Genomic DNA, 27579 nt, shown 5'->3' with positions numbered 1-27579 from the left:
AAAGTAGATGTCTTAATGATCTTAAAAGGTTCAGTTTCCCGAATAGAAGCATAAGTATTTGGAATGACTTAGACGGAGAGGTGGTGCAGGCAAAAAACATTCATGTGTTTAAAACTAGACTAGATATATGCAGATATGGAGACAGGACAACATGAGCTTAGCTCAATTCCTGTATACTACAAATAGGTAAATACACACACACACACACACACACACACACACACACACACCGGCTCAGTAGTAATGCTCTCGCCTAGGATCTGCTAAGACAGGAGGCTTGCACCTTTCTTGGGAGTGAAAAAGTTTACTGATGAAGCAGGTGGGCACTGTCCCCTTTGAGCAAGGGGATGAGTGTGTGTATGTGTGAAGGTCAAAGCTTTGCCCTTAGGTCGGACTACATGAGCTCTGAGCTCTCTTCCGGAAAGGTAAAATGCTGATGATCACAACCATCACGTGATCCTGACTGACCTTGTGAATTACACACACACACACACACACACACAGTGCACTTACAGATTACAGTATATATATTACACACACACACATTCAAACTTCAAGTAATGGAGCATTGAGTAACACAGTTTTGAAGCTACATGGTCAACTACTGTGTGACAGACCTCAAGTAACACAGGGTTTGTTTCAAATTTCTGTGGTTCATTACTCCGCAGCATCATGTGCCCAGCTTCTTGTGATTGGTTACTCCACTTGGCTCCTGTTCACACACATTCAAACTTCAAGTAATGGAGCATTGAGTAACACAGTTTTGAAGCTACATGGTCAACTACTGTGTGACAGACCTCAAGTAACACAGGGTTTGTTTCAGATTTCTGGGGTTCATTACTCCGCAGCATCATGTGCCCAGCTTGTTGTGATTGGTTACTCCACTAGGCTCCTGTTGTACAGTACATACAGTAGTTGGCTTAGCTCGATTCCCACAGTCCCACTCCCACTTGACCTCTTGCATCTCACCAAGGTTAAGCTATGTTATTGTGGTGTGTTTTTTTTGTGTTTGTAAGTGTTGAGAGAGGTCATTGACCCTTATCCCCACTGTGACATCTTAGGCGGTAGGTAGTAGGGGAGAGTTCTGGGGAGATACACATCATCATCATCATACTGGTATGCGGTCTAACTTTTGTTACTTTTATGTTACTGTTTTTTTATTGTCATATGTTGTTATAGTAATTACATGATGGGGATGTAAATCAGGGTTGTTTATGTGGGGCAGGCTGAGCAAAAAGGGGAAAGTGGGACATTTGGAAAGTGGCCAGACTGAGTTGAGTAAGGATACATTCGTTTTCGTTTTTCGTTTTTAAAGGCTCCAACATGCTTGCATGTGTCGGCCTTGGTCACCTAATGGCGGCTCTCCACGCTGCACGATCCATTGCAGCCTCCCTGTTCAGTCCCTTAACCCTAAGGTCACACTTAATGACCTCGTCCCATGTCTTTCTCGGTCTACCCCTCATAACCCCACCCCCAATATTAACACTTCTCACCTTCCTCACCCAACTATCATCCCCCATCCTCTCCACATGTCCAAACCACCTCAATCTACCTCTCCTCATCACAACACCAATACACTCCAGTCCCATCCTACCTCTCAACTCTTCCATTGTAAACCCAGCCCCTCCAGGCCTTGGACGCAGGGACGCACTGCACATCCACCTAATCATTGTCATTTCTGTACGTCTGAGCCTGCGAATATCTTCCTCCTTCACTGCCCAGGTCTCACTGCCATACAGCATTACACTCCTAACACACGCTGCATACAAAGACCCCTTAGCACGTAGGGAGAGCCCCCTCAATGTCAGGAGAGGCAAGAGCTCCCTGAACTTCTTCCAACCACTTCTCACCCTAGCCACAGAGCTAGCTCCAGCCCCACCTCCAGCACACAACATGTCTCCTAAATAACAAAACTCTTCCACACACTCAAGAGATTCACCAGCAAGTTCAATTCTTTCACGTCTGACGATCTCCACCTGCTCACCCCGGCACGCCGTACACATAAAATCAGCATTATCTCGCAGTCTACCTCTGATACCACTACATCTCTTATGCACCCATTTATCACACATACCGCACAAGATGGAATTACTTCCCACGCCCTTGTGGCAAACTGCACATGGCCACTCTCCCTCGTCTTTGACAGTACCGCCACCAACCCTAGATATCATCACTTTTGTTTTATCTGCATTTACCCTTAAACCCTTTTGCCCCATACCATCTCTCCACTTCCTAAACCTTTCCTCCGCCTCCCTTTCATTCTCTGCAATCAACACCAAATCATCAGCATACAACAACTCCCACGGGAGTCCGTTTCTAAAGTCACGTGAAAGGGCTTCAAGTACCATGATAAACAACATGGGACTCAAGACTGACCCCTGATGCACACCAACATTCACGGAAAACTCATCACTCAAATCTCCATTCACTCTCACCTGGGTGTGAGCACCCATATACATGGCCATAACCACCCTAACCAGCCACTCCTCCAAGCCAAGCTTTCTCATTGCCCACTTCACCACCTCTCTAGGGACTCTGTCAAAGGCCTTTTCCAAATCAACAAAAACAAAATAAAGATCCCTTCTCCTACCAATATATTTTTCCTGAAGCTGTCGAACAATGAATATGGCATCAGTGGTCCCCCTACCTGGCATAAACCCAAATTGCATCTCATCAATATTCACTCTTTCTCTAATCATACCTTCTAAAACTCTCTCCATTACCTTCATTATCTGATCTAAAAGCTTTATACCTCTATAATTTCCTCTTTCCAGGGCATCACCCTTCCCTTTATACACATTTACAATTACACTCTTCAGCCAATCATCTGGGACAACACACTCATAAATAATCCTATTTATCAGGTCAGTGACTAAACTCACCCCTATATCGCCTGAGGCCTTCAACATTTCGGCAGTCAACCCAGACACACCTGCTGCCTTCCCCACCCTCATCCTGCCTATTGCCTCACTCACAGTAGCAGTATCAATCAAAGGCCAAGGGCCAGACACTGGATCTGCTGGCTCCAAACCTTCCCTGTCCCAGTCAAACTCCTCATTCAACAACCGGTTATAATGCTCTCTCCATGCATCTTTAATATCCTCACTGTTCACCACTACCCTTCCTTCATCATTCTTCACACACTGCTCACTTATGATATCCCGATTATCCCTCTTCACCTGACCTGCCACCCTAAATATATTTTTCCTTTCCCCATGATTTAGGTTATCAAGTAATTGTCTCTGTGACTCAGACTTTGCCCTGTATACCTCTCTCCTAGCCCTACGCTTGGCAGCCAAATATTCCTCTTTGCTACCACCCTTCTTCCATTCCCAGAAAAGCCTTCTTTTCTCCTTAATTGCAGCTTCTACACCCTCATCCCACCACCAAGTTACTTTATGTCTTGGTGGTCCTCTTGTCCAGCCGCATGTTACATCAGTAACTCTCAAGAAATTGTTCTTGAGGGCTCTGTACTGTTCATTAACGCCTCTGTCTACAGCTCCCTGTTCAGCCACCACTCTCCTCAGCTCGCTATAGAAGGCATCCCTTACTACTTGGTTTTTCAGCTTCCATATTTTCCTCCTAGGTACATAAGTCCTCTTTTTCATCATTTGTTCTTTAAGCACCATATCACAAATCAATAGTTTGTGCTGCTGCACACACTCCTCACTTCCTATAACTTTAACATCCCTCACTAACCTCCTATCGGCCCTCCTAACCAGAAAATAATCTATCTGACTGCTATTTCCCCCAGACTCATACGTAATTAACCTACTGTCTCTTTTCCTAAAATATGTGTTGCACACAATCATGTCCGTTGCCTCCCCAAACTCGAGTATCCTTTCCCCTTCTGCATTCCTTAGACCATATGCACATCCCCCATGCACTCCTTCATAACCTTGGGCTGCTTCACCTACATGACCATTTAAGTCCCCTCCCAAAATCACTATCTCATCATCCCGCATACCACCCACTACACGTATTAAATCATCCCAAAATCTATCTTTCTCTGATTCATCCAATCCTGCCTGTGGAGCAGGAAATATATTATTTTATTAAAGCATTTTTGGGTACTACAGTCTATGTCCAGACTATATTTACACTGTTAATCGAGGTGAGAGTGTATATATACACATACACATATATGAGCATAGCAAGGTGTAATATATAAAATTAGTTACAAAGACCCTCCCTGGGGGTAGGGAGGTTTTTCAAGAATACTCCCCCAGTATCCCTGCTTGCCGTAAAAGGCGACTAAAAGGGTTGGCGGAGGGTTAGTGCCCTCCCCCAGAAAACAAACTAAAAAGACAAACAATAAGCCTCGGACAAGGACTGACCAAGAGATGGCGACCAAGGACCGTACAAAGGACATGGTGATTGGAACATGGAATGTAAGGGGAGCAAATGATGAGGTGAAAGAGAGAGAGATTGTCCAGGTGCTTGAGGGTGTGGAAGTTGATGTATGCGGAGTAACTGAAACTAAATAGAGAGGTGAGAGTGTAAGAGAATGGGAGTATGGATGAGGTATATGTGCAGGAGTAGGTGAGAATGAGAGGGCAAAAGAAGGAGTATGTATAGTTGTGAGTATAAGATAGAAGAAGAGCATAAGAGAGTATGGATCAGTTGGGTCAAGGATTGTGTGGGTAAGATTGAAAGTTGGAATACAAATGTGGGCGATTGTGTATGTGTATGCGCCAATGCAAGATCGTACAAGCAGAGTGAGAGAAGAGTTCTGGACAAATGTGGAAGTGTGCATGGAAAAGTTTGGAAGGAATGAGAGAGTGTTTTTGATCGGTGATATGAATGGTAAAGTAGGGAATGTGAAGGTGGATGGAATAGTTGGTGAGTGGGGTGTGCCTTTTGAGATAGGTGAGAATGGCAGTGCGTTAGTGGACATTTGTGCTGGGAGGGGGTTGGTGATAGCCAATACCCTCTTCAGGCACAAAATGATCCACAGGTATACATGGCGGGTGATGAGAAGGGTGGGTGGTGAACTGAATGAAAGGAAGGCAATGATTGATTATGTGTGTGTGGATGAATGGATGCGAAGATGTGTAATGGATGCAAGAGCTTATAGAGGTTGAGGGAGTGCACTTTCTGACCACTACTTGGTGGTGGCCAGAATCAAGATCCAAATAAGATGGAGAATTAGAAGAACGAAAGGACGAGAAGAAGGAGTATTTGTAAGGAGATTGGAAAGGTTAGAAAAGGATGAGAAAAAGGCAGAGTATAAGAAAGAAGCGGAGGAACGATTGGGCAAATATGAATTGGAGCAGATGGGGGACATGGAAGGTAGAATTAGGGGCGTGGAAGAAGTTGAGAGGCGGAAGAGAGAGTTATATGTAGAAAGAAAGAGAGAGGTGAAAAGATTAGTAAGAGAGAGTAAGAAGAGAGTGGATGAGCAATTTGGAAGGAATTTGAGTGTAAAGTGGAGGGACTGTAAGAAAATGTTCTGGAAAGAGTTGAAAAGAGTAAGACAGGGTGGAAGTGAAGTTAGCAGGGGAGTGAAAGATAAAAATGGTAGATTACTAGTGGAGAAGGGAGAAAAAGTGAGCAGATGGAGAGAACACTTTAAGGAATTGTTGAACATAGAGGATGGAGGTAATGTGAGTATAAGTGGCTGGGGAATGGCTGGGAGGAGAGAGGGAGGTGAGAAGACAGGGAGAACTCAGTAGGATAGAAGTTGTGGAAGCAATGAAGAACGTTAAATCAGGGAAAGCCCCAGGAATTGATGGAGTGTGTGGTGAAATGCTGAAGCATGAGGGAGAGATAGTAGTAGAATGGATGTGGAAGATGTGCAGATTGGCCTGGGAGGAAGGTAGAGTCCCAGAGGATTGGAAGTCAGGTATAATTATTCCCTTGTACAATGGAAAAAGGGAAAAAGAAGTGTGTGGTAATCATAGGGGCATTTGTCTTCTTAGTATAATAGGAAAAGTGTATGGTAGGATATTTATTGACAGAGTTAGAGAAAGAACAGAGGAATTAATTGGAGAAGAACAGGGAGGCTTTAGGAAGGGAAGAGGTTGTGTAGATCAGATATTCATTCTTAGATCTTTAGTGGAAAAGTTTCTAGAGAAGGGAAAAAAGTTGTATGCGGCTTTCATGGATTTAAGAAAGCATATGACAGGGTGGATAGACAAGGATTGTGGAAAGTATTAAGAATACATGGAGTAGATGGTAAGTTGTTGAATACTGTGAAGAGTATGTTTGGTGGTGCTAAGGCTGCAGTGCGTGTGGATGGTGAACTAAGTGAATTTTTCTCTTTGAAAGTTGGGTTGAAACGGGGATGTGTCATGTCTCCATGGTTGTTCAGTCTGTACATGGATGGGATAATAAAAGAGGTACAAGGTAGGGTAGTGGATGTTGGAGTGGCCCTGGTGAGAGAGGGTAGTGTTTGGAAACTCCCTGTACTGTTGTTTGCAGATGATCCTGTGTTGTTAGTGAAGACGAAGGAGAGCTGCAAGGCTTGGTGGATGAGTTTGGGAGAGTGTGTAAGAAACAGAATCTAAAGGTGAATGTAGGGAAGAGTAAAGTGATGGTCTTTGAGAGAGGTGAAGTCAGTGAATGTACAGCGAGGTTGGATGGTGAGGAATTGGAAAATGTGAGTACATTTAAATACTTGGGTAGTGCGATGAGTAAGGATGGAGGTTTGGAGGGTGAAGTGCTTGAAAGGGTACAGCAGGGAAGAAAGGTTGCTGGTTCCTTGAAAGCAGTGATAAGAAACAGGGAAGTGAGCATGGAAGTGAAAAGTTACTACACGACAGTATTGTGATACCAACTCTAACATATGGAAGTGAAGCTTGGACGTTGCTGGAAGGACACAAGTCAAGAGTGAGAACAGTGGATATGAGTTATTTAAGAGGAGCCTGTGGAGTCACATGGAGAGACAGGCTGATGAATGAGGATATAAAGGAGCGTTGTGGTGTGGATGTGGATGTGATAGGAAGCTTTAGGAGGAATACACTGAGGTGGTTTGGCCATGTGGAGAGGATGGAGGGTGAAAGACTGACGAAGAGAGTGTATGTGAGTGAGTTGGAGAAGGAAAGAGGGAGGGAGAGGCCGAGGATGAGATGGAGGGATGGGGTGGAGAGGTATATGAGAGAGGGGGTTGTGAGTTAGGAGCAGGGTAGTGAAATGGCGGGGGACAGGGCGACACAGAGGCGATTTGTTTGTGGCCAGCCCGAACAGGATTGAGGCATCTGGCAATAGATAGATAGATAGATAGTTACAAAGGAAGAAATGCTGGAAGCCTCCTAAGCTTGTGAGAATATGATTGTAGATAATTGCCAATCTCTTGCTCTTGACATTGTTATCACCTCCACCAGAAATACCTTGAGGAGCTCTTGGCTATTCCTGTCCTGGCCACATCCCTTCCAGTGAAGAGATTTCTTGACCCTCACAGCTACAGTCGCAACTTCCAAGGTAGAGTTGTTATATTTCAGCTGATTTTGAGTTACTCTCTCGTATTGGTAAACGTTACTCTCATATTGGTTAATGTTACTCTTTCAGAGTCCTTTTCAATTTGATTTTATGTGTTTTTTCTCCAGTTTATGGTTACTTTGCAGAGTCCTTTACAGTGTACTTTATACTAAGCTTTTTGCTAACTTCTTTCAGTTCTATAGTTGTGTTATACAGTGAAATATTATCCATCCTTCCATCACCCATATGAAAAATAAAGTGCAAATGATTATGCCTGTGAGATGTAGCCAGGATTTCAGCCGCTTGAATGGAGTGTGAATGAGTTTCTGTTCTGTTTTACCAATGATGATAGTTCACCATTTGTTTTGCATTTTCATTCCCATACTTAGGTGGGGAAAAATGGTCAAGATGACAGTTTGTTTTTGTTGTCTCTGATGTTGCAGTGGCACCATGCTCATATGAAAGTAAACACAGTTGATGACAGACTGAAATTGCCTTTTTTGTACAGTCCACATCCTCCGTTTGGAAGAAAGAGACAGAGTTGAAGATTACCTGGTTATATCAGTCTCACTGCTCACCATCTACTCACTCGATGTAGTGCTGCTGTCAGGTGTTTGCCCTTTCCTCTCCTCCCTCCTTTCCTTCCTTCCTCTTGTGTCTTTCTTTACTTCATTCTTTCCCTGTCCTTCTGCCTATGGGTGACTTTACATTTCTTTTGTCTTTCTTTCCTTAATTCTTTCCTGTTCCTTCTGCCTATGGGTGGCTCTACACTGAGTGACAAGCCAAATGGTTTCCTGTATACCAGGAAACCATTTACTTTGCTGGGTGGTAACCACATAACCAAATTGTGGCACCTGGTGCTTTAGTGGGTAATTGCAATGCTCCAGTCGGATTGAACCTGTGGGGGTTTTTATCCAAGGGGTTGTTGGGGTTATTGCTCACATAATGCCACTCAGGGATGAGTGAGGCTGGTCACTCGTCTTAAACCGTACCGTTCTAGCAACGTAGATCTTCGTCCCCTTCAAAAACGCCGGTGACATAGATCTACGTCCTGCAGCATTGAGAAGTCATTGCAAGCAACCTAAGTAAAATGGAAGGTAATAACATATCTCGCTAACTTCAGCCATTTCTCCGCTATGCTTACAACACTGATTTAGCAGCACGAGAAGCCAACGAGTCTTCACAGGCTCACAGCTGCTTTGCTGTTGATGATTTTGGAGATCGAGTATCACCATCCTGACTCAATTTCAATTTTTTTTCTGGTTTTGGTGTTTACTTTTATTTGTGTCAGGGTTCTTATATTGATGTATTAAGCCCATTTACCCACAAAAAAAATCCAAAATCGGTTCACAAGCTCACAGACGCACTGCTCTCTCAGTAACCTCTAAGATTTCAGAGGTAGAGTGGCACCAATCTGACTTGATTCAGCCAACTTTCTGCCTTTGGTGATTAGATTTATTAGTGCCAGGGATCCTATATTGATGTATTAAGCCCATTTAGCCAGAAAAAAAAAATTGGTTCACAAGCTCACGGCTGCTTTGCTCTCTTGGTAATCTCAAAAATTTCAGAGGTAGAGTTGTGCCAACCTGACTCAATTCAACTAACTATCTAGCTTTAGTGATTACTCTTATTAGTGCCAGGGATCTTATATTGATGTATTAAGCTCAATTAACCAGAAAAAAAAAATCCAAAATCGGCCGGCGTAGAGGGGTATCAGTTTATATTTTTGCCCAGCACGGTATGGTCTGGACGAACTTGCCTAGCCCCGGGCTCCTACGCTCCTCATGGGGCAACGTAGGATTGGATGATGGATGGATGGGTGGACTACATGTATGTGTCACTCTTCTGCACCATGATGATGAAGTGTGTCTTTGGAAGTGTGACCTCGCACTGACGCTGTAGCCAGTTCTGTATATTATCCACAGGGGTGCTTTGAAGGACTCAGTCCTCTTGTCCTCAGTTCCTAACCCTTTTCTCTATGGCCTACCCAACCTTTTCTTCAGTAACAGTACTGTCCTATGGTGATGACTTAGCAGTAGCTTCATAACACTCCAAAACTAAAATGCAGCAAGCCAGCTCAGACAGTACCTAATAACATGCTTGTATTGTTCCTCTGTTGTTTCATTTATGAAGGCTTGAACATGCTTGCATATTTTGGCCTTGGTCACCTAATGGTGGCTCTTCCAATATGTAGAGGTAGACCGCAGGCCCAGCCCACACAGCCCTGAGCCCAGAAAGGGGATAACAGGGACCCAAATCCCGCCAGTGGTGGCCAGTGGCTGTGCCAGTGGCAGCAGGTCACCCCACTAGGGCAGCCAGAGGAACATCCATTCAGGTGCACCTTGGCAATGTGACTCCCTTGTTATTGGGTGCCCAATAATTGGGCAGCCTCCTTTGGCACTGTTCTCAAGTTCGGGACCTCTGTGGTTGGGCAGAATAATGCCCTGTACAGTAGACCCTCATTTTGTGTGGCTAATGTATCTGGGAATTTTATTGTGCAAATTGCACCATTGGAACCCATGTTATATGGCTAATTGGCATGGTTACAAGAGGATGGAAAAAAGGCAGAATATAAGAGAGAAGTGGAGGAGCGAGTGGGTAAATATAGATTGGAGCAGATGGGGGATGTGAAAGGTGTGTGCAAGATATTCACAGAAGAAATCTGTGCAGCACGTGAGGTGGTGTCTGGGGTGAAGAGATGAAAGGAGGTGCAACGAACAGCATGGTGGAATGAAAACGTGAGACAGGCTGTGACACAAAAGAAGAAAGCATATAGTGAGTGGATGAGAAACAAGGCTGTGGAAGAGGTTGAGAGACAGAAGAGAGAGTTTTATGTAGAGAGGAAGAGAAAGGTGAAAAGATTAGTAAGAGAGAGTAAGAAGAGAGTGGATGAGGAATTTGGAAGGAATTTGAGTGTAAAGTGGAGGGAATTTAAGATGTTCTGGAAAGAGGTAAAGAGAGTTCAACAGGATGTTATATAAGTTAGTTGGGGAATGAAAAGTAAAAATGGTAGATTACATGTGGAGCAGGAAGAAAAGGTGAGTGGATGGAGAGAAAACTTTTAGGAATTGCTGGACATAGAGAATGAAAGTAATGCGAGTGTAAGTGACTGGGGAATGGCTGGGAGACAAAGGGATGTGAGAAGAGAGGAAAAAATCAGTAGGATGGAAGTTGTGGAAGCAATGAAGAAAGTCAAAGTGGGGCAAGCCCCAGGAATTGATGGAATATGTGGTGAAATGCTGAAGCATGGGGAAGAGATAGTAGTGGAGTGGATGTGGAAGATGTGCAGATTGGCCTGGGAGGAAGGTAGAGTCCCGGAGGATTGGAAGTCAGTTACAATTATTCCCCTGTACAAAGAAAAAGGGGGAAAAAGAACTGTGTGGTAATCGTGTAGGGACATTAGTCTTCATGGTGTAATAGGAAAAGTATATGGTAGGATACTTATTGACAGAGTTAGGGAAATAAAAGAGGAATTAGTTGGAGAAGAAGAGGGAGGTTTTTGGAAGGGAATAGGTTGTGTAGATCAGATATTCATTCTTAGATCTTCAGTGAAAATGTTTCTGGAGAAGGGAAACAAGTTGTATGCGGCCCTCCTGGATTTTGGAGCAGGCATATAACAGGGTTGATAGACAAGGATTGTGGCAAGTATCAAGAATATGTGAAGTAAACAGGAAGTTGTTCAGTGCCCTGAAGAGTATGTATGAGGGTGTTAAGGATGCAGTGCATGTGGATAGCAAACTGATTGAATTTTTGTACTTGAATGTTGGATTGAGACTGGGATGTGTCATGTCTCCATGGTTGTTCAATCTGTATATGGATGGGGTTATAAAAGAGATACAAGATAGGGCAGTGGATGTTGGAGCAGCCCTGATGAGAGAGGGCAGTGTTTGGAAACTCTCTGTATTGTTGTTTCCAAATGATACTGTGTTGTTAAGTGAAGATGAAGGGAAGCTGCAAGGCTTGGTGGATGAGTTTTGGAGAGTTTGTAAGTAATGGACTCTAAAGTTGAATGTAGGGAAGAGTAAAGTTATGGTCTTTGAGAGAAATTAAGTCAGTGAATGTACAGTGAGGTTGGATGAGGAGGAAGTGGAAAATGTGTGTTTAAGTACTTGGTTAGTGTGATGAGTAGGGATGGAAGTTTAGAGGGTGAAGTGCTTGAAAGGGTACAACAAGGAAGAAAGGTTGCTGGTTCCATGAAAGCAGTGATAAGAAACATGGAAGTGAGCATGGAAATGAAAAAGTTATTGCATGACAGTACTGTGATACCAAACCTAACGTATGGAAGTGAAGCATGGATCGTGTTAGAGGGACACAAGTCAAGAGTGAGAAGAGTAGAAATGAGTTATTTGAGTGGAGCATGTGGAATCACATGGAGAGACAGACTGACAAATGAGGAAGTGAAGAAGCATCGTGGTGGGGATGTGGATGTGATAGGAAGCTTTAGGAGAAACACATTGATGTGGTTTGGCCATGTGGAAAGGATGGAGAGCGAGAGACTGACAAGGAGAGTGTATGTGGGTGAGGTGGAGGGGGCGAAAGGGAGGGGGAGGCCAAAGATGAGATGGAGGGATGGAGTGGAGAGGTATATAAGAAAGGGGTGTATGAGCTGGGAGCAGGGCAGTGAAATGGTGGGGGACAGGGCGACACAAAGGCTATTTGTTTGTGGCCACCCCTTATGGGATTTAGGCGTCTGGCAATAGATAGATGGATAGATAGACATTGCCCCATTGGAACCCATGTTATATGGCTAATTGGTATGGGGAATTCCCATAATTTTCCCTGAGTCACCCCTTTGGCTCGTCAAAAAACTTTTACCTACTGTGGATTGTACCATTCATTGTGGTACAGTACACATACAACAAGGACTGCTGGGCCTTGAGAGCAGGCTGTGAAGCCTGTGCCCAGAGTTGGACTCATTTAAAAAAAAAAAAAAAAAAAAAAAGGTAGGAATATCACTGGGCACAAGAAAGGGCTAATGAGGGTGTACAAAGCGTTAAAAAAGTGGTGATCACTTACCACATGAGGGGACAGAGCAGAGTTTGGGTGTTGGATGTGAGTATCCGAGGCTGAGGGGCTAGAAGAGGGGGAATATGCAGTGCTTCTAACCTCTCTAGGGCTAAGGCTAAAGCTGGAACCCCTCAAATTTTCTCCTCCAATTGTCATCACTGGGAGGTCGTGTGGATTCAGGCTTTGTAGAGGTTCAAGGCTGGGGAAATTGAGATGGTGGGGCAGGCATCGATGGTGGGAATGGGACAGAGTAGGCAGTGATGAAGATTTGGGATAACTCATTAAATTTCTTCACATGCTGCTACCTGTGCTCCCTTAACCCTTAGCTGCCAGGGGGTTCCCGGCCACTGTACACTTCTTCCTACAGACGAATTCCGAGATTTTGGGAAAAATACCCTTACTTCAAAGGATATTAAAGATGCATGGAGAGAGCATTGTAACCGGTTGTTAAATGAGGAGTTTGACTGGGACAGGGAAGGTTTGGAGCCAGCAGATCCAGTGTCTGGCCCTTGGCCTTTGATTGATGCTGCTACTGTGAGTGAGGCAATAGGCAGGATGAAGGTTGGGAAGGCAGTAGATGTGTCTGGGTTGACTGCCGAAATGTTGAAGGCCTCAGGCGATATAGGGGTGAGGTTAGTCACTGACCTGATAAATAGGATTATTTATGAGTGTGTTGTCCCAGATGATTGGCTGAAGCTGTAATTGTAAATGTGTATAAAGGGAAGGGTGATGCCCTGGAAAGAGGAAATTATAGAGGTATAATGCTTTTAGATCAGATAATGAAGGTAATGGAGAGAGTTTTAGAAGGTATGATTAGGGAAAGAGTGAATATTGATGAGATGCAGTTTGGGTTTATGCCAGGTAGGGGAACCACTGTACACTTCTTCTTGTTCGACAGCTTCAGGAAAAATATATTGGTAGGAGAAGAGATCTTTATTTTGTTTTTTCTTGATTTGGAAAAGGCCTTTGACAGAGTCCCTAGAGAGGTGGTGAAGTGGGCAATGAGAAAGCTTGGCTTGGAGGAGTGGCTGGTTAGGGTGGTTATGGCTATGTATGTGGGTGCTTACACCCAGGTAAGAGTGAATGGAGATTTGAGTGATGAGTTTTCCATGAATGTTGGTGTGCATCAGGGGTCAGTTTTGAGTCCCATGTTGTTTATCATGGTACTTGAAGCCCGTTCATGTGACTTTAGAAACAGACTCCCGTGGGAGTTGTTGTATGCTGATGATTTGGTGTTGATTGCAGAGAACAAAAGGGAGGTGGAGGAAAGGTTTAGGAAGTGGAGAGATGGTATGGGGCACAAGGGCTTAAGGGTAAATGCAGATAAAACAAAAGTGATGATATCTAGGGTTGGTGGCAGTACTGTCAAAGACGAGGGAGAGTGGCCATGTGCAGTTTGCCACAAGGGCGTGGGAAGTAATTCCATCTTGTGGGGTGTTTGTGATAAATGGGTGCATAAGAGATGTAGTGGTATCAGAGGTAGACTGCGAGATGGTGCTGATTTTGTGTGTGCGGCGTGCCGGGGTGAGCAGGTGGAGATCGTCGGACGTGAGAGGATTGAACTTGCTGGTGAGTCTCTTGAGTGTGTGGAGGAGTTTTGTTGTTTGGGAGACGTGTTGTGTGCTGGAGGTGGGGCTGAAGCTAGCTCTGTGGCTAGGGTGAAAAGTGGTTGGAAGAAGTTCAGGGAGCTCTTGCCTCTCCTGACATTGAGAGGATTGCCCCTAACTGCTAAGGGGTCTTTGTATGCAGCATGTGTTAGGAGTGTAATGCTGTATGGTAGTGAGACCTTGGCAGTGAAGGAGGAAGATATTCGCTGGCTCAGATGTACAGAAATGACAATGATTAGGTGGATGTGCAGTGCGTCCCTGCGTCCAAGGCCTGGAGGGGCTGGGTTTACGATGGAGGAATTGAGAGGTAGGATGGGACTGGAGTGTATTGGTGTTGTGATGAGGAGAGGTAGATTGAGATGGTTTGGACATGTGGAGAGGATGGGGGTTGATAATGGGTGAGGAAGGTGAGAAGTGTTAATATTGGGGGTGGGGTTATGAGGGGTAGACCGAAAAAGTCATGGGACGAGGTCATTAAGTGTGACCTCAGTGTTAAGGGACTGAACAGGGAGGCTGCAATGGATCGTGCAGCGTGGAGAGCCGCCATTAGGTGACCAAGGCCGACACATGAAAGCATGTTGGAGCCTTTAAAAACGAAAACGAAACTTCAAACCCTTATATCTGACAAACCATAATGGCTAGAGATTCAGGTAAAAGTTCATAAGACTCAACAACTCTTCCTCTTTCCAATGAAGGTATCCCAAGGTCTCTAGGTGGTCCCGTCGATGAGTAAGGATGAGTTGAAGATGAGTGGTTTCTCATGTTTTTGCACGTGGCTCCGATCGCACGCCACTGGCCATGGCCTTGGCCCAGCTGGCTAGCATTGGCAGCACTGCCTGGAGTGGTGATTGTAACAGTGCCCGTGCATCCTTGGATGGAATGCGGAATATTCCACTCATTTTTTCTACTCCTTACTCACCGCCATGAAAATGAGTCATCACCCGGTTCATGTGGCTCACCCAAGGATTTACTGCCTGCTCCATTATGCCTCTATGCCCCGTAGGTGTGTGGGAAAGGAAATATCTCGTTGTTATTCTGTACAGTATTCACTTTTTCCGTAAGGAATATTTCTCCTTTACTTCGTTTTTCTGTACTCACTTCCTCCATAATCATATTTCTCCTTTACTGTGACACTTACAACTGCACTGTACATCACCATTACGCCTAATTGTACTTTGACAAGTAAATGTTGTTGCTCTTTCACACATTATCGTAGAGTATGAGGTAATTATTTGTACTGTAAATCAGACTGCCTTGTACTAATCAGTGTTCTAGTGAAATTCATATAAATGTTTTACACAACTAACATTATTTGTACTTCACATCACAGATACACTGATGCTTATATTTGGCACGATCTCACTGAGTATTGAGTGAAATAATTTAGGTATAGCCAAACAGGTATTGTTCTTTGTGGCCCGCTCACAAGTGGTTTTCTTTCAGGTAACATGTAGGCAAACGCAAAGTATTTCAAATAATTTTCTAACCAATATCCAATACACAGTATCAATTTCTGTATTGCACTTACTATAAATCACTCATATGCACTTGTAGAACTTATTATAAATGACTTACATCTTAGCACTTATTATAGTTCACTCATAATATCACACATTTCACTCATTTATGGAAATACACAAACTTTTGCATTGCTGTACACTATTTACACTTCCCTACACACCTGCTCAGTACTGAAGCTTGGAGTGATACTCTGAGAAACATTTGGGGCATAGGGGGACCTTGCATTCTGCACATTGGTACGAGGTCTCTTTTCGTGCTGGGGAACGGCGCTTGGTTGTGCGGCAGACGTGGCACTGCCTGTATGCCAGACGACCTGCTGCGGTTCTCCCGATCTCCACAATCTTGTGCCAACGGAAATACACAGCACAGCTGAGCCTGTCCACTGGATCTGCTGTCCCCCGCCAAGCACCTGTCACCTGAGCTGTTGAATATTACTCAAGAAGTTCGCATGCCAGCTCTCTCTCAAACTCTCATAGAGAGAGAGGTTTCCTGACAAGCTCCTTGAACAGTATGAAACTGTTCAGGACGGCGATATCAAGAAGGTGTAAGAATGCCTTCTTGTACCACCTGCAGGACTTACGTAGGCAGTTGACCTCACCAGTTTGCATGTCCAATTTATCAACCAGCCTCATTTTGATTTTGTAATCGTGGACTGCATTTGGCTTTACCATGGGTTCCCTGGTCTGTTTTACCAGTTTTCTCCAGCACACCCTTATGAACTGTAGATGATATGTTAACCCATCTCTTGTCATGCCAGAGAAGGGCTAACATGTTCCCACATTTCTTTGTCAGAAGGGCTCCTTTCTCAGTATTTGCCGGAAATACTGGGAAATTCTTTCTGTTGGCCCTAACAGTTCCACAGGACCCAGTACCATGGTCAAGCAAATAATTTGTCAACGCCAGGGCTGTGTAATAATTGTCGGTGTACAGAATGTGGTGCCTGTTGAAAGACCTCTCCATCAGCACTTTCACTACTGATGCAGAGAATCCATGAGGATCATCGCTAGGTATATCAACATCTGTTGCCGAGTAAACTATTGCATCCAGCACAATTCCAGTTTTACAGTCACAAAGCACAAAGAATTTGAGGCCAAATCTGTGATACTTTGATGGCACATACTGAATAAATGCAAGCCTGCCTCTAAATAACACCAGCGACTCGTCAATAACCACTTTCTGGAACGGACAGAAAACCCAGGAGAATGACTCTTTCAGCATTGGAAGGATTGGTCTTATTTTCCATAACCTGTCGTTCGGTGCAGGCCCGTAATTTCGATTGAAGTGTAGGAACCTCAGGATTGCCAGGTACCTATCACGGGCCATACACTTACCGAACACAGGTGTGCCACCGAGTTCATCCACCGAGCAATAGTTGTGGAGCACGTTTTTTTACGTGCGCCATCAGTATGGTCAGGGTGAGCCACACAAACATCTCCCCCACCTCAACCGGTATCCATTCACGCATGTGCGTGCTCTCGCTTGCATGCACGTCCAGCCAGTGCACGCACATGGCCTGGTGGAAATTGATTTCATCCACCAGGTACTGCATAATTACAGTCGTGAAAATGGCCTTGAACAGACTGCTAATAGTCCAGGGCCTGGGGGGAAGCGCATCCTCCTGCACACCTGCGCCCTCCTCATCAAATGCTGGCACAGACAGCTCAAAGCCAGCACCATCCTCCCACACAAATGTGTCTACTCTACCCACATCTGGTAGAGCAGGTCTTCTGGCAGTTGCACTGCGTTTTTCCATCACTCGTGCACGACCACGTGCATGGCCACGGGCAGGGGGGGGGGAGGAGAGGGAGAGGGAGAGGTGGAGTAAGCAGGTGATGACTCACCTGATGCGGAATTTTCATAGAAGACACTCAGTGCTGCGTATCACCTCATGGCTCCCATCTTGGAAATACTACTCCTGAAGGGCCTGGTTGAGGCGATTATGCCCTTTAAGAGGTAGGCTGAGGTGTGGGGGAGCGGTGGAGGAAGATACGTCGGCGAGCTGGCAGGGAGAGTGTGGGGGAAATGGCTCTGCGGCTTTTTTTCCACAGATGTCCGCCAGGTCCACGGCCACTTTCCCGATCTCCTGGGTCATCTTGCGCCTCCTCATCACAAAAATCATCGCTCTCGTAGGCTGTCCCTTCCTCCTGAAGAAGTTGGAGAGCCCTCTCTGGCGTCGGAGAGCGAGTAGGTATTAGAGGGCGAGAGAGCTCGCTCTCCATGCGTTAACTTTGTTTGCCCTCTGACGACGTACTGTCAATGTTCTAGATGACACAGTTTCGTCTAGGGCACATCCTATGGCACTATCACTTAGCCCTTTCTCTGGCACAAAGGGCTTGACTTTAGCGGGGGATGATGAGGCGATTGGCCCTTCACGCGGTGGAACGGAAGTGGACGACATTGAGGAAGATGACATGGCTCCTCTCGCTACCACTGCTGAGTACAAACTGAACCGCGCAACCGTGGGGTACCTGTGGGTCCCACCTACCCCGTAGGTATCATAGAAAATGGTCCTGTTCTCAAACAGTGGCGGGAAGGTGAGTGAGGTACAGCAAGTAAACTGGCAGCCCTGCGTGCCCTGAATCCTGTCGTGCATACATGTCAACCGGCGGATAGGGGTTAAGATGCAGTCAGTTTCACTCTGGAAGGACTGCAACTTAACTGTGTTGTGCACCACCATCATAGGGAGTCCTTGAACTTATTGGTGATTTCCAACACCTGGCTTAGCTGCTGACAAATGGGCCCTTCAGTGTGCTATAGCTCGGTTGTTGCTGGCACTTACTGCGTGACCCTAGGTGTCAGGCACTCCTCCTTCTCCTCCTCCTCCTCCTCCTCCTCCTCCTCATTTGCTGAGGCTGTTGACTGTAATTTCTGGAGCATTGTTGATGATGTGAGGGATGTCTTGAGTATATCTTGGCACTCTAGTCATGCGGATTTTGAACATGAGCAGGGAAGCCAGAGGTCAAGGTTGGCTGGTGGAGATAATGAGAAGGAGGATGCAGAGTGCACATGTACGGCAACCATGTTTGTATACATCGCCACGTGGGACCTTCAGATGTCATTGCGGATGGTGAACAAATTATGGTTATCTTTCTGTGAAAATATAATTAGTATATGTTTAGCATAGAACAGCCCTGGATGAATTAAGGACCTACTGTACCCTCTGGAACAGATCTGAGCCCCAGCCCCATCCCAACCCAAAGCCATGCTGAGAGACTTTCCCACACCTCCCTTCATGTCCACTACTAGGCAACAGAGGCAGAGTTTTCTGGTCACATGCTCTTGCTGGCATCAGCCTCTGTATCATAGGGTGTGATGTGTGATGTGTAAAGTGCATGTACCGTACTGTACTGTAATGTACAGTAGACAGATAGAGAAATGTGTTTGGAAGAGAATTCTGACTTACTGTGTGGTAGAGACAACACTGAAAAAGTTCAGCAAAAGGGGATGATCAGGAGCAATTCTGAGGGCTAGTGAAACGAAGTTCCAGCTCTGTTTGTCGCCATCTTTCTCATTGTTCTCAGGAGTGACGCCATGATTAGCTGGAGCTACACCTTACTCCCAATCAGCAACTAAAGTAGTTACCCCTTTCCTCATACCAGACACACATCAAGCACACCCCCAGTTCTTTCAGTTTGACCTGTCACTTTTTTTGGAGAAACATCCCCAGATTTTTGCATTTACAGTAGACTCGCTTTAACAGACTAACTGGGGGGCAGCAGGGTCCATTAAAGCTGATACAGTGAACTCTCACATTTGGCGAGTTTTTATTTGGCGAATTCACTTTTGGCGATGGGATGGGATTGTACATAACACTCTAATTTGGCGACAGAAATCTCACATTTGGTGAGTTGTGTATAATAAAAATATAATCTATCTATCTATAGCCCAACGCCCTAATCCCGCAAAGGGTGGCCGCAGACAAAACGCCTCCAAGTCGCTTTGTCACCCACCATTTGACTACCCTCCCCCAACTCACTCCCCCCCTCCCTCATATACCTCTCAGCTCCATCTCTTCACCTCATCCTCGGTCTTCAATTAATTTCAACAGTTTTTTTATTCATCTGAATAAATTTCAACAAAATTTTGTTTGTATTGTGAAATTCAAGTCTCATCATCTCAAACCTCTTCAAGTAGCCAGATTGTGCTACAAGTAGCGAATTGGGCTACTTTGGAAGCCTGTGCTACTGAATTTTGAATTTCGCTATCTATCTATCTATATACCTAGGCTGCTTCCCCCAAGGAAAGGAGGCAGCCGAGACAGGACGACACACTCCCCATTTACTCATCCATTCAAACACATTCATTTGCATCTTAGCCCCAAAGGGGAGAAAGGACAGATCCTCACCGCACCTCACCGCATGAGGGTCAACTACACAGTGCAATTAGTGACATCTGCAGCAGGGCCCGACAGCAGAGCTGGTTTACCCCTGCCACATCATAATAGACCCATCCCCTTACCCACACCTGACCTGACTAGCTGATCAGACCAAATGCTGGAGAATATCCCCTCAGGGATGCGTCATCATTTATTCATTCACAATTTCTCTCCATTTATTTCTGTCACGCACAGCCACTCTTCCTTGCTCAACAGACATCCCTCTCACATTTAGCACTCTCTTCACACTGTTCATCCATCCTATTCGTGGTCTCCCTCTCAGCCTTACGCCTCTCGCATCAGATCTAGTTATCGTTTTCACCAATCGCTCATTATCCATTCTCTCCAAGTGCCCAAACCATCGCAACACCCTCTGCTTGACTCTATCAGCCATCTCCCGAACAACGCCAGTTCTCCTTCGCACTTCATCATTTCGCACTCGATCCATACGCGTCACTCCACACATACTCCTCAGACACCTCATCTCCATTTACATTCAAACTTTTCTTCTCTGCTACACCCATATTCCATGTTTCAGCTCCATATAACGCAGTCGGTACCACAACACCCTCATACAGCTTTCTCTTTACATCCATTCTACACGAACAACATCTAAACACCTTCTTCATTCCTCCCAGCACCTTTCCTACTTGATTCATTCTAAACTTCACTTCTGCATCTATTCTTCCATCCACAGCAACATGTGACCCTAAATATTTAAAACACTCTACTTCCTCAAGCAACTCACCATTCAAAACTATATTCATCCCCCTACCATCTACCAACCTCGTACACTTCACCACTTTACTCTTGTTCTCATTTACTTTCAATTTCCTCCTTTCATACACTCTTCCAAACTCCTCTACCAACTGTCTCAATCTCTCCTCTGAATCAGCCACCAGTGCAGTATCATCTGCAAACAGCAGCTGCTTCAGATTCCACTCTCTACCATCAACATTCACCAGATTCAGACCTCCACCTAAAACTCTTGCATTCACCTCCCTTACAACACCATCCATATAAATATTAAACAACCAAGGCGACATCACACATCCCTGTCACAGCCCCACTCTCACGGGACACCAATCACTCACAGCATTTCCCACTCTTACACACACTGTACTATTTACATAAAAACTCTCCACCCCTTTTAGTAACCTACCATCAAGTCCTTAAAATCTTAAAACAGTCCACAAAGCCTCCATATCAATTCTATCATACGCTTTTTCGAAATCCACGAGTGCCCAAAACACATCCTTGCCTTTCGCTAAATACTGTTCACACACTTGTCTCACAGCAAACACCTGATCCACGCATCCTCTCCCTCTCCTAAAGCCACACTGCTCATCACCAATCACTCCCTCTGTACCCTCTCTAACTCTCATAATTAACACTCTACCATACACCTTACCTACAACACTCAAGAGACTTATACCCCTAAAACTAGTACATTCATACTTATCACCCTTGCCTTTATACAATGGGACCACACAAGCACTTGCCCAGTCAATTGTCACCTTGCCTTTCACAAAGCACACATTCAACAGTCTTACTAACCAGTCAACAATAGTCACTCCACCCCCCTTCAGGCATTCCACAGCACACCCATCCATACCTGCAGCTTTCTCTGTTTTCATCTTTACTGCCTTCTCCACTTCCTCCTTCGTGATAAAAGAATCATTCAACTCTCCCAACACATTTATTCCTTGCACCCTTCCATCCGCTACAATCTCAGCCATCCTTTCCTTCTCGCTATACAGTATATATATATATATATATATATATATATATTTATATAAATATATATATATATATATATATATATATATATATATATATATTTGTATATATATATATGTATCGTTTTCGTTTTCGTTTTCGTTTTTAAAGGCTCCAACATGCTTGCATGTGTCGGCCTTGGTCACCTAATGGCGGCTCTCCATGCTGCACGATCCATTGCAGCCTCCCTGTTCAGTCCCTTAACCCTAAGGTCACACTTAATGACCTCATCCCATGTCTTTCTCGGTCTACCCCTCATAACCCCACCCCCAATATTAACACTTCTCACCTTCCTCACCCAACCATCATCCCCCATCCTCTCCACATGTCCAAACCACCTTAATCTACCTCTCCTCATCACAACACCAATACACTCCAGTCCCATCCTACCTCTCAACTCTTCCATTGTAAACCCAGCCCCTCCAGGCCTTGGACGCAGGGACGCACTGCACATCCACCTAATCATTGTCATTTCTGTACGTCTGAGCCGGCGAATGTCTTCCTCCTTCACTGCCCAGGTCTCACTGCCATACAGCATTACACTCCTAACACACGCTGCATACAAAGACCCCTTAGCATGTAGGGAGAGCCCCCTCAATGTCAGGAGAGGCAAGAGCTCCCTGAACTTCTTCCAACCACTTCTCACCCTAGCCACAGAGCTAGCTCCAGCCCCACCTCCAGCACACAACATGTCTCCTAAATAACAAAACTCTTCCACACACTCAAGAGATTCACCAGCAAGTTCAATTCTTTCACGTCTGACGATCTCCACCTGCTCACCCCGGCACGCCGTACACATAAAATCAGCATTATCTCGCACTCTACCTCTGATACCACTACATCTCTTATGCACCCATTTATCACACACACCGCACAAGATGGAATTACTTCCCACGCCCTTGTGGCAAACTGCACATGGCCACTCTCCCTCGTCTTTGACAGTACCGCCACCAACCCTAGATATCATCACTTTTGTTTTATCTGCATTTACCCTTAAACCCTTTTGCCCCATACCATCTCTCCACTTCCTAAACCTTTCCTCCGCCTCCCTTTCATTCTCTGCAATCAACACCAAATCATCAGCATACAACAACTCCCACGGGAGTCCGTTTCTAAAGTCACGTGAAAGGGCTTCAAGTACCATGATAAACAACATGGGACTCAAGACTGACCCCTGATGCACACCAACATTCACGGAAAACTCATCACTCAAATCTCCATTCACTCTCACCTGGGTGTGAGCACCCACATACATGGCCATAACCACCCTAACCAGCCACTCCTCCAAGCCAAGCTTTCTCATTGCCCACTTCACCACCTCTCTAGGGACTCTGTCAAAGGCCTTTTCCAAATCAACAAAAACAAAATAAAGATCCCTTCTCCTACCAATATATTTTTCCTGAAGCTGTCGAACAATGAATATGGCATCAGTGGTCCCCCTACCTGGCATAAACCCAAACTGCATCTCATCAATATTCACTCTTTCTCTAATCATACCTTCTAAAACTCTCTCCATTACCTTCATTATCTGATCTAAAAGCTTTATACCTCTATAATTCCCTCTTTCCAGGGCATCACCCTTCCCTTTATACACATTTACAATTACACTCTTCAGCCAATCATCTGGGACAACACACTCATAAATAATCCTATTTATCAGGTCAGTGACTAAACTCACCCCTATATCGCCTGAGGCCTTCAACATTTCGGCAGTCAACCCAGACACACCTGCTGCCTTCCCCACCCTCATCCTGCCTATTGCCTCACTCACAGTAGCAGTATCAATCAAAGGCCAAGGGCCAGACACTGGATCTGCTGGCTCCAAACCTTCCCTGTCCCAGTCAAACTCCTCATTCAACAACCGGTTATAATGCTTTCTCCATGCATCTTTAATATCCTCACTGTTCACCACTACCCTTCCTTCATCATTCTTCACACACTGCTCACCTATGATATCCCGATTATCCCTCTTCACCTGACCTGCCACCCTAAATATATTTTTCCTTTCCCCATGATTTAGGTTATCAAGTAATTGTCTCTGTGACTCAGACTTTGCCCTGTATACCTCTCTCCTAGCCCTACGCTTGGCAGCCAAATATTCCTCTTTGCTACCACCCTTCTTCCATTCCCGGAAAAGCCTTCTTTTCTCCTTAATTGCAGCTTCTATATATATATGTATATATATATATATATATATATATATATATATATATATATATATATATATATATATATATATTTATATATATATATATATATATATATATATATATATGTATATATATGTATATATATATATATATCTATCTATCTATCTATTGCCAGATGCCTCAATCCCGTTTGGGGTGGCCACAAACAAATCGCCTCCAAGTCGCCCTGTCCCCCGCCATTTCACTACCCTGCTCCCAACTCACACCCCCCTCTCTCATATACCTCTCCACCCCATCCCTCCATCTCATCCTCGGTCTCCCCCTCCCTCTTCCACCCTCCACCTTACTCACATACACTCTCTTTCACCCTCCATCCTCTCCACATGGCCAAACCACCTCAGTGTGTTCCTCACAACGCTTCCTATCACATCCACATCAACACCACAACGCTCCTTTATATCCTCATTCGTCAGCCTGTCTCTCCACGTGACTCCACAAGCTCCTCTTAAATAACTCATTTCCACTGCTCTCACTCTTGACTTGTGTCCTTCCAACAACGTCCAAGCTTCACTTCCGTACGTTAGAGTTGGTATCACAATACTGTCATGTAGTAACTTTTTTACTTCCATATATATATATATATATTCTATCTATCTATCTATAGCCCGACGCCCTAATCCCGCAAAGGGTGGCTGCAGACAAAACGCCTCCAAGTTGCTCTGTCACCTACCATTTGACTACCCTCTCCCCAACTCACCCCCCCCTCCCTCATATACCTCTCAACTCCATCCCTCCACCTCATCCTCAGTCTACCTCTCCCTCTCCCTCCCTCCACCTCACCTACATACACCCTCTTAGTCAGTCTTTCATTCTCCATTCTCTTCACACGTCCAAACCACCTCAGTGTATTTCTCCTAATCTTCTCAACCACATCCACATGCACCCCACAGCATTCCTTCACTTCTTCATTTGTCAACCTGTCCCTCTGCGTCACTCCACATGCTCCTCTCAAGTAACTCATTTCCACTGCTCTCACTCTTGACTTGTTCTCCTCTTGCAAGGTCCATGCCTCACTTCCATACGTCAGGGTAGGGATCACAATACTATCATGCAGTGACTTCTTAACTTCCATACTCACCTCCCTATTTCTCATCACTGCTTTCAGTGTACCAACAACCTTCCTTCCCTGCTGTGCCTTTTCACGCACTTCATCCCCCAAAGTTCCATCCTTACTCATCACACTACCCAAGTACTTGAATGCACTCACATTCTCCATATCCTCACCATCCAACCTCACTGCACACTCTGTGACTTCATTCCTCTCAAACACCATAACTTTACTTTTGTTTACATTAACTTTCAGATGCCTCCTCCTACACACTGTCCCAAATTCATTCACCAAACCTTGCAACTCCCATTCATCTTCATTCAACAGTACTGTATCATCAGCAAACAGGAACACCGGAAGCTTCCAAATCTCACCCTCATTCATTAGAGCCACCCCCACATCCACTGCCCTACCCTGCACCTCCTTTACAACCCCATCCATGTATATATTAAACAGCCATGGAGACATCACACAACTCTGTTTCAGTCCCACATTGAGATCAAAGAACTCACTCAGCTCACCATCCACCCGCACCGTAGCCCTAGCTCCCTCGTACATACTCTTCACAGCACTCAACAATTTCCCCTCCACTTCATATATTCTTAATACCTTCCACATATCTTGCCTATCTATTCTGTCATAAGCTTTCTCCAAGTCCATGAAGGCAGCTTACACTTTCCTTCCCTTCTCTAGATACTTCTCCACTAAACATCTTAGAACAAATATCTGATCTACACACCCTTTTCCCTTCCTAAATCCCCCTTGTTCTTCTCCAACTAGCTCCTCTGTCATATGCCTAACCCTATCAATGAGTATTCTACCATATATTTTACCAGTCACACTAAGTAGGCAAATACCCCTATGGTTACCACATACTTCTCTCTCCCCTTTTCCTTTGTATAAAGAAAGAATTATACCTGATTTCCAGTCCTCTGGAACCCTTCCCTCTTCCCAAGCCAGTCTACACAACTTCCATATCCACTCCACAAGAATCTCACCCCCATACCTAAGCATTTCACCTCACACTTCATCAATTTTGGGGGCCTTTCCCAACTTAATCTTCTTCATCGCTTCCACTACTTCCGCCCCACTGATCTCTTCCTCCCCCCTCTCATCTCTTCTTCTCCCAGCCATTCCCCAACCACTTATACTCGCACTGCTCTCACTCTCTACATTCAACAAATCCTGAAAGTGCTCCTTCCATCTCCTCAGTTTCTCTCTCTTCTCCACCAACAATCTATTATTCTTATCTTTCACTCCCCTACTATTTCCCCTTTAACACTGCCTTACTTTCTTTACCTCCTTCCAAAACAATTTCTTACTCTCCCTCCATTTCACACTCAGATTCCTCCCAAACTTTTCATCCACTTTCTTTTTACTCTCCTTCACCAGTCTCTTAACCTCCCTTCTCCTGCTCACATATACCTTTCTCTCTCATCTTCTCCCCTACCTCTACTCGCTAACCATTCACTATATGCCTTCTTCTTTTGTTCCACAGCTTGTTTCACCTCATCATTCCACCATGCTGTCTCTTGCACCCCCTTGCATCTCCTCCTCACTCCACAAACCGCCTCACACACTGCGTCTATCTCTTCCGTGAATATCTTACATACGTCTTCCACCCCTTCCATCTACTCTAGCTCATACCTTCCCAATCTTTCTTCCACAATGCTCTTATACTCTGTCATTTTCTCACTGTCTTGCAATTTCTCCACTCTTCTCACAGGAGTTGCTTCCTCCTGTCTTCCCCTTTGTCTCCTCAACCACTTTCTTTGCAGCTCTATCTTGGCCATCAATAAGTGATGGTCCGAGACTCCATTCCCCCACCCTCTCCACACTCTTGCATCCAACACTTGTCTTCTCATTCGGTCATCCACACACACGTAGTCTATCATTGCCTTTCGTTCAACAAGTTCACCATCCATCCTCCTCATTACTCTCCATGTATACCGGTGGATCATCTTATGACGAAAGTAGGTGTTGGCTATTGCCAACTCCTTACAAGCACAGATGTCCACCAAAGCACTTCCATTCCCATCTACGTCAGCTAGCACACCCCACTGACCAACCACTCGATCCACTTATACATTCCCAACTTTGCCATTCATGTCTCCAATCAACAGCACTCTCTCGCTCCTCTCAGACTTCTCCATACACGCTTCTACACTCGCCCAAAACTCATCTTTCACTCTTGCCACTCGATCCTCTGTTGGGGCATACACACATACAATCGCCCACGCTTGTATACCTACTTTATCACCCATACAATCCTTGCACCCACTGTTCCATACTCTCTTATATTCTCCTTCCACATCTTGCTTATCATCAGACATACTCCCTCTCTTGCCCTCTCATTTTCATTGACTCCTGCACATATACCTAAACTATATTCCCATTCTCTCACCCTTTCACCTTTCCATTTAGTTTCAGTCAGTCCACATATATCCACTTTTGCATCTTCAAGCACCTGAACAATCTCTCTCTCTTTCACTTCATCATTCACTCCTCTCACATTCCATGTTCCCGCCCAACGAATGTCCTTTGTCCGTTCCTTAGTCGTCAACGTATGTGTTATGAGTCCATATTATATTTACAAATCATAATAGATAGATA

General features: G+C 44.9%; 1 protein-coding gene across 1 annotated transcript in view; it reads left to right on the top strand.

Moving 5' to 3' along the window:
* LOC145403713 (PX domain-containing protein kinase-like protein) overlaps positions 1–27579 on the top strand; it is a 1006790-nt gene that overhangs the window by 258056 nt on the left and 721155 nt on the right. Inside the window, exon 3 of the mRNA XM_080275395.1 lies at positions 7326–7422. Within this exon, the coding sequence (XP_080131521.1) occupies positions 7326–7422 (97 nt within the window). The remainder of the gene's footprint in view (positions 1–7325; positions 7423–27579) is intronic.

This window comes from Coenobita brevimanus, chromosome 61, assembly GCF_032717465.1.
Source record: "Coenobita brevimanus isolate Jiangsu-jjx chromosome 61, ASM3271746v2, whole genome shotgun sequence".
NCBI classification, from domain to species: domain Eukaryota; kingdom Metazoa; phylum Arthropoda; class Malacostraca; order Decapoda; family Coenobitidae; genus Coenobita; species Coenobita brevimanus.
This window is presented reverse-complemented; position numbering and strand designations above follow the sequence as displayed.